The 17562-nt window shown below is 39.3% G+C and overlaps 1 protein-coding gene across 4 annotated transcripts in view; it reads left to right on the top strand.

The window, feature by feature from the left end:
- Window positions 1–538: 538 nt before the first annotated feature.
- Csmd3 (CUB and Sushi multiple domains 3) overlaps window positions 539–17562 on the top strand; it is a 1165720-nt gene continuing 1148696 nt past the window's right edge. For all 4 annotated transcript variants that reach the window (XM_021216672.2, XM_029547950.1, XM_029547951.1 and 1 more), the window contains exon 1: window positions 539–873. In XM_021216672.2, coding sequence (XP_021072331.1) covers window positions 696–873 — 178 coding nt within the window. In that variant the 5' untranslated portion in view covers window positions 539–695. The remainder of the gene's footprint in view (window positions 874–17562) is intronic.

Genomic DNA, 17562 nt, shown 5'->3' with positions numbered 1-17562 from the left:
TGCTTACCAAATAATAAAATCCGCGTCATGGTTTTTACACCTAGGTATTCTGATATGTAAATTTGTGCGTGCAAATAAATTATCTGTGATTTCCCTTCTGGATTAAATCAAAGTATAATAGATGTCTAAAGCTGTCTGGGATATAAGCAACTACTGTAGTAACACATGTCCCATTCTAGGGACGTGGGCATCATCGATGGAACCCAATTCATTATCCTCACGGTTTCTCCTAAAGCGACGCAGATCTTCACTTTAAAAATACTCCTTTAGTATGCTTCTATATTCTCAGGCTGGAATGGAGAGCTCACTAACATAATATTTCTTGAACTGCTTTTGCAGGCAGAATTGATCTATTCGGGGGGAAAAATAATCCAAGCCCCGAGATTTCAAATATTGTGGGGAGTTTATCAGAGAGTAGGGCTAGGCTTTTAGAAGCTCACTAGTGCTTTCTGGTGTAGGTTGTAAGGAGCAAGATTTAAGGTTAATTTTGGTGGAGGGGAAAAAACGCAAAAGAAAAGACAGAATCTGGAGTAGCGGAGACTCTGTGCCCCCGTTGGAGAGATGGTTGAGTCCTCGTCAAGGTTGCTGTGGTATCCCAGAAACACCATTCACTCCGAGCTGTGACCGCGCACCAACAACAGCAACAACTCTACTGCGCTGGGCTGAGGAGCCAGAATCCAGAGCTCGCGAATAATATGAAAGGGAGCCGCAAAGGAGCAAGCAGAGCAAAGGAATCCAAACCCCGGGAGCCTGGCACGCGAAGATGCGCTAAATGTGGCCGCCTAGACTTCATCCTGAAGAAGAAAATGGGGATTAAAAGTGGATTTACGTTTTGGAACCTCGTCTTTTTATTGACGCTGTCTCGTGTAAAAGGTAGGTCTGTTTTCCGGGGTACCCTCTTCTGTGGTGGAGATGGGCTTGACTTGTCGCCCGAGAGAGGCTAGCAAGCTTAGTTTGCAATTTGCACGGATAAAATAATAGGGATAATACTGATGAAGGAGTTGATTCACAGCTCCTTTTCCTCCCCTCAGATAGGAAATGCATTTTGCTTGCCAGATTTGGCGTTCAATGCGGTGATTGAGCTTGTGCTCAATAAATATTCTTGCAGTATGCTCAAACCGATACGTGAGTTGGTTCCTATAGCCTCTAACTAGTGGATATCCACGCAGAATTCCTCTGCAAGACTTTTTTTTTTTTAAGTGGTGAGGATTATCTTGATTTCTAGTGGAATCTGTGGGGTCTGATGCTTTGCACAGATTTTTTTTTTTTTAATTGAAGATACTGGCGTGAGTGCCTTTTAACCATTTAGGACAGCAAAGTTGCCAACATGCTAGAAATGCATGGGTTTTAAATGCATTAGGAGACAGAGCCTTCCAGAGCTCGGTCACACCAACATGAATGTCTGCATACAAATTTGAATTATTTCTACGTGGCTTCCTATGCAAGGATAAATGTAGGGGAGCTTTTTGGGGTATTCTGTTAATGCTTGGCTAAAAAATAAATTAATTAATAAAAAATAAAAATGAGGCTGAGATGCCACAAAGTGTGAAGATCCACCTTTGAGGATGAATGAAGGTAGGGAGAAAGTCATTAGCAGCTGACCAAAAAGAAAATCCCCGGCAAGTCTCTGCGTTCAGACAGGTACAATGAGTGTCACATGCACAGACAAGGAGTGGGGGCGGGTGGGATGGAAAATTTATTCCTAAGCAGGAAGGGAAGGGACAGTTGGATCACTGGAGAAAGAACAGTCTGGGGGACAAAATAGAGCTACAGCTATTCCACAACTTCTGCACCCCACTGCCCATTAATTGCTGCAAAGAATACTCGGGAGGTGTTTATGACTCATGCCATCGTTTCAGAACAATCATTTCTCCATCCCCACAGCAGCTCCAACAGACACGGGGGATGGAGCTCATAGTGAAGCTAGTTTCCAATCCTGCTTTTAGGTGCCTTGAGGGGTGGAGGGGCAGTGTTGGCCCAGGCGCGCCAAGGCTAGAAGCACAAACTGGGCGCTTCTTCCTTTGTAAAGGAGTGCCTCTCTGAACCGCAATCGGGCCGCGTCTCTATGAAACACTTTATTGTCCAGCTTGCAGCTGGCTGTCCCCTCGCAGAAGGCAGCACATTTGCATTCAGTGGATATGATAATTCATGTTTGGGGAGGGAGGAATTGGAGAGGTTACCTCTTCCTCAGCGATGACCAATGATGGGTGGTCTGTTCTGAATTTTAATTGACATCTCTAAATGCCCAGAAGTCGCCCCTGGTCTCTGTGTGGCAGCAACTGCTTTGTAACCCCAATCTGCTATTTAAAGCTGTGTGTGTGTGTGTGTGTGTGTGTGTGTGTGTGTGTGTGTGTGTGTGTGTGTTTCTGGGAATAAAACGCCTGTCCGAAGCAAAGCAATGTAGATGTAACTAGTCTACCTTCTGCACAACCCCCGCTTCTGGTTGCTTACAAGGGGTTTTCGTCGCCAGCCGGGTGAGCGACGAGAGACACGTCTGGGCTTAGTTTTGCTGCGACTCAGAGTGGGTGGTTAATGGATGGCCCTGGGGCTGCCTGCTAGACACGCGCTCGGCTCCGCGTGGAGAAGTCGCGGTCAGCCAGCAGCAGCCCCGGCTGAGGGAAGAAACGTAGAAGTGTCTCCTTCAAGAAGATGACCGAGGGTTAAGTGCGAATTTTCATGAGATACCTGTTGAGCCAAAACGTTTCGGGGGCACATTAGAAGGAGTGAGTTGCCAAAGCGGCAGAGCACGTCAGCCAGAGAAACGCAGAGCTGGGCTGCCTGCAATTTCAGCTCTGGCTGCCAGCACCTACCGTATTTTACGAAGAAAATGCGCCGACGGAAAAGAAAGGGATGTTCATTTGCTTTGAATGGCATTGGCAGTAGGAGACACCTCTCCTCCACCCACAACTCTTACACTTTGGAGGGAGATAATTAGTCTCCTTTGAGTTTCTTCAAGCTTTAGGGACTTTGGGAAGGTGTTGCATGCTGTAGTCATCTTTGGCTTGTCCAAAATCAATAGTACACAGTTCATTAAAAGCTTTTTAATGGTAATAAAGTTTTTAATTACCATACTTCTGGTACTTAAGTGATAAGTCTGACACGTTATACTTTGCAAGGCTATCCCCAGATTCTCACAAACTTGCATGCATTCTGTTTTACAAGCTCCCTCCAAGACTCTGAGGTGCCCATTTTGATAGTGTCTTATTTCTCCAGTTTAAATTTTAATTTCACCTAGGTCTCAAGGTTGTTTTTGTTTTGTTTTGTTTTTTTTTAATGAGATTGATGCATTTTCTTATACATTGTGTGTTCTAGTCTCTAATCCCTCTTTTGTTTCCCCATTGTTTCTTTTGGATTTCTCTGGCTCATGGAAAATCATAGCATGACTCTGAAAATTCTAGCATTGGTTAATGTCAGGAAATCCATGTCGCACAGTGTTCTCTCTGAACCTCTTCATACACCATGATTCTACCATCTGTCTATAGTTTTCACCCTTCTGCTGTCTCCCTTCTGAGTGCAAGAGCTATGACACAGAGGTTCAGGGAAAGGAAACGCCTCGTGGTGGAAGATAAAGTGATCTTTTGTAGGCCTGAGCCTCTCTAGTGGGGCTCAGAAAGTCACCAACCTCCCCAGAGCTTTTTATATCCACCTGAATCGCTTGAAATAAAAGGTTCAAGCCTGATGACAAAGGGGAGGGCAGTGGAGTTGCACCCTAGGCTTCATTCTTGCCTAGAAAAGAAAAAAAAAAAAAAAAAGAGGAGGAGGAAGGGAAGTAGATGGAGGGGATGGGAGGGAGGAAGGGATGGAGAGATAGAGAGAGGGAGGAGGGAGAGAGAGAGGGAGGGAGGGAGGGAGAGAGAGAGAGAGAGAGAGAGAGAGAGAGAGAGAGAGAGAGAGAGAGAGAGAATTTGAAACGCATCCTCTAGCTGCATGATATTTGGATTTCACCAAGAAACAAATTGTAAATCCTAAATCTCAAGTGTCCTGTCCATGTAAAGAGACACTGCTGCTGGGGTGCTTTCTTATACTTATGAAATGATGGGGAAGGGATTGCCATGGTGCAAGAGGTCAGTGTGGTATAGATTCCCATCAGCAGCAGAGGGAGAGCTGGGTGTTGTGTGTCTCACTCTCCTTCCAGGTGTGTGTTCTGGGATTTCTCCTGGACTTTGGACTTCAAGAAGGATGAGCCTTCCTGCTTGCTCTGGGACTTCCAGTACATAAAGACCAGGACACAGGACATAATGCTCTGCAGGAGGGAGGACCCAATACAGAACCCTCAGTTCTTTCTTGCGGGCTGGAAGGCAGTGTCAAAGGCAGTGTCCAGGCAGCGGGGTAGATAGAGCAAGAGCTGTGATTTTTCTCAATTCGCCCATGCCTGGGTAATCTTTCCTGAAGTTCCCAGCCAGGTCGATGTCCCCAGGGAAGGACAGTCTCACTTTCCAATCTTAACACTTTCATCTGACACATCAGGAGGAGGGAGGCAAGCAGAGTATCTTGAGAGAGCTTCTCAAAGAATACACTGTGCACACAAAATCATAAAAACAGTCTCCCTGTCACTACTCTTGTCCCAAGATTAGCACCATTCAGGCACCTGCTGGAAGGCAATAATCCTTGTGTTTATCAGATTAAGGCATGCTTCTGAAGTCTTCCACAGTTTGGGGAAAGTATGCATCCTTTCCATTCCTTTGTGGATGTTTATTCCTTTCTCTTAAAATCAAAACTCTTGAATTGAAATTTTTACAGACTCAACCAGGTTGAGAATGGGTGCCTGACTTTGTGTGTGTGTGTGTGTGTGTGTGTGTGTGTGTGTGTGTTGCTAGCAGGAAGGAGGATAATAAATTGGACTCAAGACCCATCCGTAGGCCCTGTTGGAGTGACTGTGTACACATTGGACTGTATAGCTTTTTGAGTTAGTGTCCTATTAATTTTCCCTATGCTCTAGATTATCTCCTGCCCAGATACCACAATTGTCTTGAGATAGGACAGAGGCAAGGGGATAAAGCCAGGTTTCTCCAAACAGACAAAAGTTTCCCTCACCCCTAGGATTTCTGCAAGAAGCATGTCCTCTATGAGATGTGCAAGGTCTTTAGGGAAGACAAAGAGTGGAGAGCTCCCTAAAGGAGCATCTATGAGCTCTCCTACCTTCCTATTGTTGGTGCTTCGGGGCAAAAGACAGCAAGGAATGTTAACTCTGAGACTGAAGCACAGCAAAGACTCAAACAGAGCTCCAGTGTGAGGGGGTAGGGGTGGAGAGGATGTGGTGATATAAAAATAAAAGAGCACAGGTCATCTCAGACCCCACGTGGTCTCCCTGCTCTCTTGATATGGCCAGGTGATGGCTGAAAGAAGGTCTCTAAACCTTGCTGTGCACTGCGTAATGAAAACAAAATGGAGATCCTGTACACACCACACCACCGAGGCAGGGGGAGAGGTCCCTTCCCCTTGAAGGCCACTCCTTCCTTCAGACTTAGCACCAAAACTTTCCAAACGCCAGTCCAATATTATGCCCCGGGACAATTTGCATGGCTCCTGAAATTCAGAGCTGAAATTTCCTAGATTGATGTCTCCTCGGAAGCAGTCAAAAAGGCCCACTTGCAGTCCAGAGGTTGCTGGAATGTTCTGTGTGTGGAGAGTCAGGAGGCAGTGCCCCTACAAGCTCTAGTTGCAGGAGTGTGTATGAAGAGAGAAAATAAAGAGGCAGCTTTCAGCTGAAAAGGACATAGCAGGTCCCTTGAGATTCCTCAAGGAGAAACAGGAAGAATCACTGGATGAATTAAGTACTTACAGATCCCAGACTTTGTCGCAGGGGCCATCAAGGTGGCCTGTTTTGAACAGCTAGCATCACTGTCTGGTGTGTGTAGCTGCAGAAGCTTGAAGGAGGCATATCTGGTACAGGCAGAAAACACTGGCAGAAAATGGCAGGTTCGTGGTTTACACACAGAATTATTCTGTGACTGACAAAACAAAGAGCAGACAAGGCAGCCAGCAGTGCCTTTGTGCTGCTGAGGAAACAAAAGGTACTAAGTAAGGTGTGTGTGTGTGTGTGTGTGTGTGTGTGTGTGTGTGTGTGTGTGTGTGTGTGTGTGAACATGTCCCTTCCTTGTTGGCAGATACACTTCTTGGGTCCCCAAGAGATGAGTTCTTGTACTTACCCTTCAGAGTTTTCAGAAAGTCTGCCAAGTGTCAAAAACTCCACTACTTTATTTGTGGTTAACTTTTATATTTGCAGGGGACACAGTGTCTCATATAGCTCAATCTGGTATCAAACTCACTGTGTAACGACTTCCTTGAACTCTTGACCTTCTTGCCTGGATCTGCCAAATGCTGGAGTGCCAAGTGGAATTGCAGTCCTATACTTCTGTTCCTGGCTGCTGTCTGGCAATTTTAACCTGAGCAGGATTCCTGCTGAGATACCTGACCCTTTAGCAAGATGACTATTTGAGAAACTATGCCCTCTTTTACATGAATTTCAAGATTTCCAGGGGTTCGAAGGAAAACAAATTACAAATGAAGAGAGTAAGGAGAAACAATGTGTGAGCCAGCAGTGCCTAACACCATTCAGAGCTCTGTACATATAGAATAAAACTAAATTTTAGATATCTTTTTCACCTATTGCCAGTTTTCTCTCTTTTAACTCACAGCACAGTTTGGGGATAGAATGAGAATCATCCTTTTGTACAATGCGTGCATGGTGGTGACAGAACAGGGACCTTAGCTATAGGCTTGACCTTTATCCTGTGAGAGTGAGTGAGACAGTAAATGATTTGTGATGTGCAGATGCGTTCACTACCAAGCACGCACAGGTTTGTGTGTATTAGTTCTCTCACCAGGCTTTCGTTCTCATTTGGAGTAACAGGTTACAGAATATCATTAAGGAAAACTAACTCCTTAAATCTTTTCCAGAATTCACTATCTTATGTTTAGGATCAGTTCTCTTGCATTTCACATTCTGTCCCTCCAGATGATAATTTGAACCTATGAGATAAGAGTTGGGTAAAACTGGGTCCTATAATGATCATGATGCATGAGTGGGCCATCTAACTTATACTTCCATGCTGAGATTGTCATTGCCTGCATTCTCAGTCTTGGATCTGTGTCCCCTGAAAGGATTCCTTCAAAAGGAATCCTTGCCTTGCCTTACAAGTGCTCCTCCATATTTGGGGTTAGGCATGGCGGTTTTCTTCTCCAAGAAGCTGCTCTGTTACAAACCAGTTAGTTTTAATCTGATACTCATGAGACCCCTTCAAAGACAGAGGAAGTGAAAGAAATGAACTAAAAGCTGGCTTGGCAAATCACTAATTCTATAGGCTGTTGTGTGTCTAAGGATTTCTCAGGGTTAATATTTTCTGTGGAAGGTAGCCGTGTCCCACGACTGTATTAACAATTTCTCCTAAAATGTCTAACCTTATAGCTTTAGCATAGTAGTCCTGCAGAAGGATATGAAGAATGTCAGAGGGATTCTGGCGGCATTAGTTATAGCATCATTACCCTGTCAGCTCATAGGCACATTCACTGCAGTGATTTTTTCAAGGCTTCTCTAGGAAAGGGTACCAGGATCTTCTAGAAACTTTTCTGCCAGACAAAAATCTCAGCTTCTCACCAGCAGAGTACTGAATCCTGTTACCTGGAAGAGAGGCACAGGTATTTGTGTTTTTAACAAGCTAAGTAGTTAATTTTAATGCTTTCTAAAATTTATAGAAAACCACTCCAGTAAACTAAGAAAACAATCAAACCAGGGTACTAGAGATACACACACACAAAGATTTGAAATGATAATGCCATAAAGGACCTTTATATAAAGAAGTCAAATTTTCTAAGCCTCAGCTGCACTGTCGTATGCTTCTACAAAAGATTGTATTTATCAGTGGACTTATTGAATCAGGTGATTTATGTGAATCAAGTATGTAGTCAAGAGCTTGGCAGAACTACCATTAAATTAAACTTTGCATGTGCAAAACGAAGGGTCTTCATCTGTTATGTCATGAGTCCTTAACTTTTCCTCAAGTACAATTTCCTCTTGCTACTTCTTACTATCATTGACTACCCCACTCCAAAGCAATATTCTGCAATTCCTGTTGGTCATACATGGTTATCATGTAAGTCTCTCCTTGGGTCTATGTGTTGATAGAGGAACAGAATTTGAAAAAAAAAAAAGTTAGCCAGACTTCTGGACTAATTTCATCTCTTCATTCTGATGTGGATTAATTTGAATACCAATTGACTGGCATACTTATATGGATTTATCTATTTGTGACACAAATGATAATATTCATAGGACTACAGGTGCTCTTAAATATCAGGAGAATCACTTCTCATATATCATAAACAAGCACACATACATAGAAAGTACCAGTGCATTTTTTGAGGTTAAAATGGGCATTGGCATCTGACATGAGACTGTTTTACTGAACATTAGAGACAATGTTCAATGTTTTTTTCTTTTATAGCTTTTCAATTTTATTTCAGTTAGCTTAGATGGTCCCCAATAAAATAATCAACCATAAAACTTTACATTTAAGCAAAGGATATCAACTGAAATGACACAAAACTATGTATCATTACATATATGTAGTTAAAAATATAAGCAATGGTGAATACTTGCTTAGGTGGGGACAAAGGAGATGATTAATGACACGGGATATTCTTAATACTGATACAAGATCATGTATACGACTCAGTGGATAAAGATGCCTGCGACTAAGATAGTTAACCTGAGTTCAAATTCTGGGACCTTAATGCTAGAAAAAGAGAAGCAACAGCTAGAATTTATCCTTCTGCCTCCACTCAAATGCTGCTGCTGTGGGTGTGACATGTGCACAGGCTTGTTAAAAAAATACACATAAATAATAAATAATGTAATAAAAGATTGAAACAACATACGTGCTAATTAAATAATAGTATTTTCTAAAAAATAACTGTTATTAGCTATATATCCATACATGAATTCAGTTTATAGGCTAATGTTTATGTATTCTTAAAATGTTTTTGTATTCTGGAAACAATTCATTCTTTGAAATGTAAATCTACAAAATCAATTCTTAATTTGCCTCCTGGATTTTTATTAAGGTTAAGTCATATTAAATGAGAGCTATAAATCCTTTCTAGTCTGTATTTTAATAGGTGCAGTTTCATCTTACTTATAAAATGAAAATATTGTTGATGACTCTACCTTAAAATTTTCATGAACCTAATAATATTATTTGGTTATTCTCATAATGTGCAGCATTCTGCAGATTGGACAGTCTTACTTAGAAACATCCAGTCTAGCTGTGTATATTCACATAAAAGGGGAAACAACATTTAGAATAAGAGACTTTCCAAGCCAGGTCTTAGTTCATTTTCTTTCACTTTCTATTCGGAGGGGTCTATTTTCATTCTTTTATTTTTAGAGATTTGAGTAAAAAATTGGGAAGGTAACAACTTCTGCTAATTTGAGAAGCTGAAATGTACAGAAAATGATATATATATATATTTCTATGAAAGCTGACTTCATAATTTTCAGCATATAAAGCTCTTCCTTTATGCCATATTAGCAACTGTAAAAGACAATCCGTGATGGAGGGTTTTAAAGTTATACAGTAGAACTTTTAAACTTTGAATTACATGTATGGTCAGATAGCATTCCAGTTAGACTATAGCTCCAGGAAGTAAGGGATACCGGTTCATACAGAGGCTCAGGCATTGTTATGCTTGGGGAAATGTTTTTACGATACCTTTTGTACTTCTTATGTGTGGTGCCTTTTATGTAGTATCTTCTTCTCTAACAATAGTTCTTCCTTTTTCAATTCTGAACTTCAAACACGTATCTGTCATAGTTCTGATCCCATAAGTTCAAATTATTATCTTCGTTTACAAGGTACACTTCCCCTACTGTATAGATAGATTTGCAAAGCCTGGACAGGATATTTTCAGCTTATGGTTAAGCAAAAAAAAAAAAAAAAAAAAAAAAAAAAAAAAAATGGAAACAAGAATCAAACTCTCATAGGATTTTCAAAATTTAAAATATGTGTATGGTTAAATTCATATTTGAATATCTCCAGTTTTAAGGGGAACTCTGGGGCTTAGAGAAATTAATTCACAAGAAAGATTGCACTCACAATCCTGTTATACATACACAGCTATTATGCAGTTACACTAGCAGGTAACTCTGCAGTTACAGTAGTTACTATGCAGTTACAGTAGCAGATAACTCTATTTCTGAGTTACTTATTTCTTCTACCCAGCTTGCCTAAGTCAACTGCCTCTGTGTCAGTACAACAGGCACTGAAGATATTTTGCAATTCAATAAACAATAATTACAAAAGGATTTCTAATATAGTGCCTGAGATTTCAATTCCTCTGTCAAATGAAAAGTCTAGCACAAAGGTAAAAACCAATTAAAAGTGATAATTCTTAGATTCTATCACATTGATTTTGAGTAAAATTTTGAATGTAAGAAACAGCATGAATGAATCATGTGGTATACATATATATCAACCTATTAGTAAAAAACATTAACCAATTTTACCGTAAGATCTAAAAAAATAGTTATTTTTAACATTAAGCTCCTACCAATTTCCATAGAGTTTTAAGAATGAAAGCATTCCTAAATTCCATTTAGTCTGTTTTCTAAGATTTACTTGCAAGAGCTAATGATTTTTTTCAGAGTGTTAAAAATATTAATAATACAACTCCATTCCCAAATCTATTTCATTCTGCAAATTGGACAGTCTCACTTAGAAACATCCAGTCTAGCTGTGTATATTCACATAAAAGGGGAAACAACATTTAGAACAAGAGACTTTCCAAGCCAGGTCTTATTTCATTTTCTTTCACTTTCTATTCGGAGGGGTCTCATGAATATCAGTTTAGAGCTAACGGGTTTGTGACAGAGCAGCTTCTTGGAGAAGAGAACTGTTGTGCCTAACCCCAAATATGCAGGAGCAGTTGCAAGGCTTTTTGAACGAATCCTTTCACGGGACACAGACCCAGGACTGAGAGAATGCAGGTAATGACAATCTCAGCATGGAAGTATAAACTAGAACTGAGACTGCCCACTTACACATTATGATCATTATAAAATATGCCCCAGTGTAGAGGAATGCCAGCACAGGGAAGGGAGAGTGGGTGGGTTGGTGAGCAAGGGGAGGGGGGATGGGATAGAGGGTTTTCAGAGGGGAAACCAGGAAAGGGGATAACATTTGAAATGTAAGTAAAGAAAATATCTGATAAAAAATATACCATCTAATTTTACAAAACTGTTCAAAATAGGCATTTTTGTTGTGAAAACATGAATTGTGTTTTCAGATATGACTATAACAATTGAACTTTCTGACCTCTATAGTTAAAAGCTCTCATTCTTCTAGTTATATAATCCAGAAATGTCATCCGAACCTCCCTGTTACATTTTTAAGGCTCAAGCCAGGCATTGTGGCATGCACTGTTAGTTCCAGCACTAGGAAAACAGAGGCAGACAAATCTCTGTAACTTCAAGGCCACCCTGGTCTACACAGTGACTTTCAGTATAGCCAGGGATAAGCAGAGAGGCTTTGCTTCAACAACCAAAACAAAAATGAAGAAGTAAATAAATAAATGAAACTGAAGACTCAGAAAAGTTACTCATACTCTTCCTCGCGCAATTCAGAGAATGTACTTACTGAATGTTATACTCTTCATGGAAACACTTTAATTTTAAGCAACTTTCACAAATAGAGTTAAACATTTCCATATGCACTTTAGGCCTTTCACGTTCTGCCCAATGTCATGAGTGAAGCTACATCTTATCTCTAGTGCCTCTGCGTGGCCATGCCCCATTTGATGCAGCAAGTGTGTTATCAGCCAAGCTCTCCAGTTTAAAAACTGATAATGTCATAATCATTCAGTGATTTTACTGAATTTTTAAATGACACATCATTTTGTGATTTTCAATTTCATGAAGTTTGTGAGTAGATGGGAGAAGCACATTCATCGAAAACCATCTTTCTGTTCTCGTCCTCTTCATATTTCCTCATTAATGTTACAAAACAGAATTGTCAGCTGAGCTTTCTGCTTTCATTTTACTCTAGTTTTTGAAACATTATTTTAAATGGGGATAGCTGATCTAATTATTTTGTTTGTTTACACTATGGAGGTTGTCTGATTTAAAAGAAATCTGAGGAAAATAATGTTCGTTTTATCATTTTCCCATGAAAATAATACCTACATGATTAAGTCTATCAACTAAGCCAAGAATTTAGAAATGTAATTTTACAATGTTCTTTCATGTAATGAGACATTTATTTCAGAAAAGTGAATGTAAGATGTGTCTCTTGTTAGTTACTTAAAATGTAATTAGGTATTTACTGTATCTGAAAGTAATAGATATTGCATTTGCACAGACAAGCAAATTTTGCCACTGCTTTTAGGAGGAGGATCTGAGTGTTCTCCAAACAGAGAAACAAAGTTAAACTGAGCTTCTCTCTTTGAGCTCTGGGTTGCTAGGGACTGCATTTGCAAGATAACAGATCAAAGGGCGAAGACCTGGGAAAAGAAAGGCGACAGAACCTGCTGGAAGCAAACCCAACAAGCTACCTCCTTTCTTGGCAGCACGTTAGGCATGACTGGCCTAAATCCACAGGAAACTTTAGGTTTTCGCATTTATGGACAAACTTAGAGCGCGAGTAGGCTTTTCTTCTTTTTCTTATTTATTCCTTTGGCTGATGCTTAAAATAAAGCAGCTGAACTAATTTCAATGTTTTGTGTAAACAAATTTGTATCCAGACTGTTCGTGTGTGTGTGTGTGTGTGTGTGTGTGTGTGTGTGTGTGTGTGCGCGCGCGCGCCTGCGCCGCGTGTGTGCGTTTGAACCTCCAGCTTTGTGTTCTAAGATAATGAGATGAACTCTCTTAAATAAAATTTGTAATGGAAATGCTCATGGGCCCATGCTAAGCCTACTTTAATTTCTGTCTAGTGCTTACTTGTTTTATTACTATTATTATTATTTGTATGATCATTATGAATTATGTATTATTATGAATAATATCATTTTGTGTATGAATATTATTTTGTGTATGAAGGTTTCACATGCATGTTCACCAAATTCATGCAATGCTCATGGAAGCCATAAGAGGGCACCAGATCCCAGGAACACTGAGCTGCTTTTTGACTGCTGAGAACCAAACTTGGGTCCACTACAACAGCAACAGGTGCTTTTAACCACTCTCAGCCTCAGCTCTCCAGTCTGTTCCAATTACTTATGGAAAACTTTTATGCATACATAAATTTTGCTAGTACCTGAATATTTATCTGTTAATTTTTTTAAAAAAGTATTTTAATTTGTGAGTGTGTGTGTGTGTCTGTCTGTCCATATAACATATGTGGATATATGTAGAGGCTAGAATAGGTCAGATAGTCTGGAACTGCAGTTTTCAGTTATTTGTGAACTGTCTAATACAGATGCTGGGAACCAAACTAGGGTTCTCTGGAAGAACAGCAAATACACTTAACATCTGAGCAATATTTAAGATCCTTTAGTAACTAACTTTAAGTGAGACCAAACAGCAAACTTAAAATTATATTGAAAATCTCTAGAAAATATTCAATATCTTACTCCCTTAGCAGCATTCATTCATTTGTTGACAGATGAATATTATAAATAAGAATTTGAACTTTATTTTAATACACTACCAGTGCACTAGTTCCCTGGGATTCTTTTCATTTTGCAACAGTTTGAGGTTCACTTCTTATTTGTATCTTGAGTTTTTCAAAGACTATTGAAATTCCCTGTATTAGAAACACTTTGTATTATATTTATGAATTTATTGAAAAAACAAAATTCCTGAAGGCCGGGCAGAACGTTAGTGATGTTACTCATTAGCTTATGCGGCACACAAGTTCATGTACATTTCAAATTTGATTATTTCTAATGTTTCTGATGTTTGTTGAAATTCTAACTTATTTCACAATAGTGTTATTAGAGTAGTGTTATTTTAAATTATTTAACGTAACTTACACATTGAAGAATATAATAGATTTTATTTTCACAAAACCTACAAGAGGATGCAAGCCCTAAACTCATTCATCTATTGAGGTCCATGTTGGTTGATCCAGGCCCCTATTTAGACTGCAAAAATATAATGAGCTGCTCCCTCCTCTCTAAGAAGACAAGGAGTTTCACTTAAAATCAGCTTTATATCAACATAGATTAAAAGCAATCTTACTACTCTGGCATTTTCTTGTCATTTGGTGAAATTCTTATGATAGTATCAATACAGGTAACACCACCTTCGTATATTACATATAATATATATCTTATGTTACACACATTTAATTATACAATAAGGTTTATGCTATGACAGTTAAATCAAGCACCTTATTGATATCATTTGGAGCTGCCCATCATATGACACATTTGGGGATCTACTTTTCTGTTAAAATGTTAGTTAACTTTCACCTGTCTACCTAACTGGTATTAAGTAGTTTGCACAACAGCACAGAGGTCTCACATGCATTTCTGCCACGGTGTAAGTACAAATATATAATAACTCATTATAATAAATTGTGTTTATTTATTTTACTGTATATAGAATTCTGCTTCACGGCTCCCCTCTGTCTTCATAGCACTTTCAGTTAAAATTGGATTATTTACCTGTTCATTCTATGGTCCTTGAAACATGTCCCAACAATTTATTGAGTAAAGTTCATGTACTGGTGGGCCAGTACTGATTTACTATGTAAGAATCTAGGTTTAATGTTTACAAAAGGACCATGTACTAAAGTTAATATTTTCCCCAGTTCTGAGTCAAAATCCTGCCTATATTAGAGCAAACCCATGCATTTCCCTATTACATCAATAACCTAGCTTTACACTTTGGTACATAAAGACAGAAGCTTGAGATAAAATGGCTTGTGGGTAGAGACATTGTTTCACTTTTATTGGTTCAAATAAAAGGAAGAATCTCCATATGTTTCCTGGTGATTTCTCAGTGCTCTCCACAATGTAGCCTCAGCTTATTTTTTAAATCCTGCAATAACACATGCAGTAATTATCAGGGCACAGTGATTTGCTGCATATGACATCTCAAGTCAGTGCTTTAAAATAATTCTCTCTCTGCCTCTCTTTCTTCCTCCCTCTCATTTATGTGTGTGTGTGTGTGTGTGTGTGTGTGATTATGTATGCAAGTAGGTGCATTTGTGTGTGCAGGTCAGATGACAGTCTCAGGTATAGTTCCCAAGAAGTCGTTAGACTTCATCCAACTGAAAAAACAAACAAACAAAAAAAAAAAAAAAAGAAAAAGAAAGAAAGAAACCCAGGGTCTTTCAGTGGCATGGAACTAGGGAAGTAGGCTGGGCTGGCTTGTGAGCTAGCCCCAGGATCTTTCTACCTCCACCTTCCCAATGTTGGGATTATAAACTTCTTCTCTTCTGGTGAATTGTCTCTCCTATGCCTTCTGGATATAGAATTAATGCGCTATTGCAAAGCAAAAGATTTACAGTTTGTGTTAACTCCCCAGCACTCACCCATTCTTTCTTTCTTTCTTGTAATATAATAAAGAAGAAAGTAGAAAGTGGTCCCTTTATATTTGATAGGCATTCACTAGTACCAAAAGGAACAACTCTACTAATATGTCCCTGGGATGCCTTTCTGAGTATTTTGATTTATTTTTCCCTGAAGTTATAATCCTATGTTAGTTTCAGATCATCACTAAAATTTTACCATGGGATGGCAGTTTTATATCATTTATTCATTATCTAGAACGCAGTGGGGTGGTTTGTCGTTAGCTTGTTTCTTTTGTTTGCTTGTTTTGTTTTTCTGGTTTCTGTCAATATACACAGGAAATTTCATGAGTCCACTTGTAAGATGTAGATTAAGCATCCTTGAAAACTAGCTAGTTACAAGAAGACCAACAGAGTCAACTAACCTGGAACCTTGAGGCCCCCAGCGACTGAACCACCAACCAAAGAGCAAGCATGGACTGGATCTAGGCATCCCTGCACATATTCAGCAGATGTACAGCTTGGTCTTCATGTGGGTTCTCCAACAACTGAAGCAGAAGCTTACCCTGACTGTTCCCTGCCTATGGATCCTGTTCCTCTAACTGAGCTGCCTTCTCTGGCCTTAGTGGGAGTGGATGTGTCAAGATCTGCAGTGACTTGAGGTTCTAGGATAAGGTGAAACCCAAGCAGGACCTACCATTTCTCAAAGGAGAAGAGGAGGTAGGAATATGGGAAGGACATAGAGGAGAGGGGCATATAAAGTCAATAAATAAATTAATGGAAAACTAGCTAATCATTGTCAAAATTTATCTTCCCTACCACCTACCACCCTCCCTCCAGAACTCTCTGGCTTTTGACTAAATTGTGCAGCTATTTTGTTTGTTTGGGATTTTTGTTTTTTGGGGGGAGGAATGTCGTTGCTTTGCATATCTCTTTAGGTGAGCTTCATGGGTAGGATATTATTGTTAGTTCTTCACAACCTCATCTGCAAGCTTCCATTGAAGACTGCAGGATTATAATAAGTCTCCATTTCTTTTCTATTTATGATTTAGAATATGGATAGCAAGTTGACTGGCTTTGACTTAAGTCACCTGGAAGTGGACACAAGAGTGGATCAAGTGATCTATGTCATTTCAACATCTTTCCCAACAAGGGTATTAGGATAAAGAGCTGTGTTTGCTACATCAACCTCATACACGTTTAAACGTGTTAAATTAAATGCAAGAGCCAAACATTATATTAAAAGGGGCTTTAAAGGACTGGAGATAAGACTTAATGGTTAAGAACACTTGTTGCTTTTCCATAGGACATGGATTCAATCCCCAGCTGTCATTTAGCAGTTGACAACTATATGTGACTCCTGGGGATCCTATGTCATCTTCTGACCTCTGTAGGCAACAGACATACATGCAGAATAAAATTTCCAGTCTCATAAAATAGATACATTTTATATTTTTAGAAAGCATGAGAAATAACTTACAAAGAATTAACTAGCAAGTGGAAAAATCAGATCCCTTTCTTTTAAAAGTGTGTTTATATCAACACACTTTAAAATATTCAGCCTTACTTAACGACAAATCTATGGGTGTTTTAAATGGTTGCTATGGCATACCAAAGCATCTTGCCAAGGCTAAAACTCTTGCATATTTCACCACATCAAATTGAATTTCAAAGATTTGGAGAGAGAAAAATGTATTGTGTATATTGAAGTGAAACCTTTCACATATATGAGCACTTTTCCCTGTAATTATTATTTCTGAGCTTACGGTTATTTATTTTACATGCTGTGAGAAGAAGTGAAGGCAAGATAAACAGGAAAAACAGAGTGACATTACACAAAGGTCAGACCTATTACTTCGTCAGAGAGGTAGAAAGCACATTAGTGTTTAGACATGTGTCAAAGGATCCTTTATTAGGGCTGAGTTTGCTGCTTAAATGAAAACAAAAATTCATGTGTGGTAAAGATGTAGATGTCATGATACCATACTTCAGCATTGTGATTACCTGCCTTTTTCATTGTATATTTTTCTACCCTGCAATTTAATAAAGGTTGAAAGAGAGCCACATTTATAAAATATATAAAGACCTCATTCCATATTGATCAACATTTTCC

This window comes from Mus pahari, chromosome 17 (genome assembly GCF_900095145.1).
Source record: "Mus pahari chromosome 17, PAHARI_EIJ_v1.1, whole genome shotgun sequence".
In the NCBI taxonomy this organism is placed as follows: Eukaryota; Metazoa; Chordata; class Mammalia; order Rodentia; family Muridae; genus Mus; species Mus pahari.
This window is presented reverse-complemented; position numbering and strand designations above follow the sequence as displayed.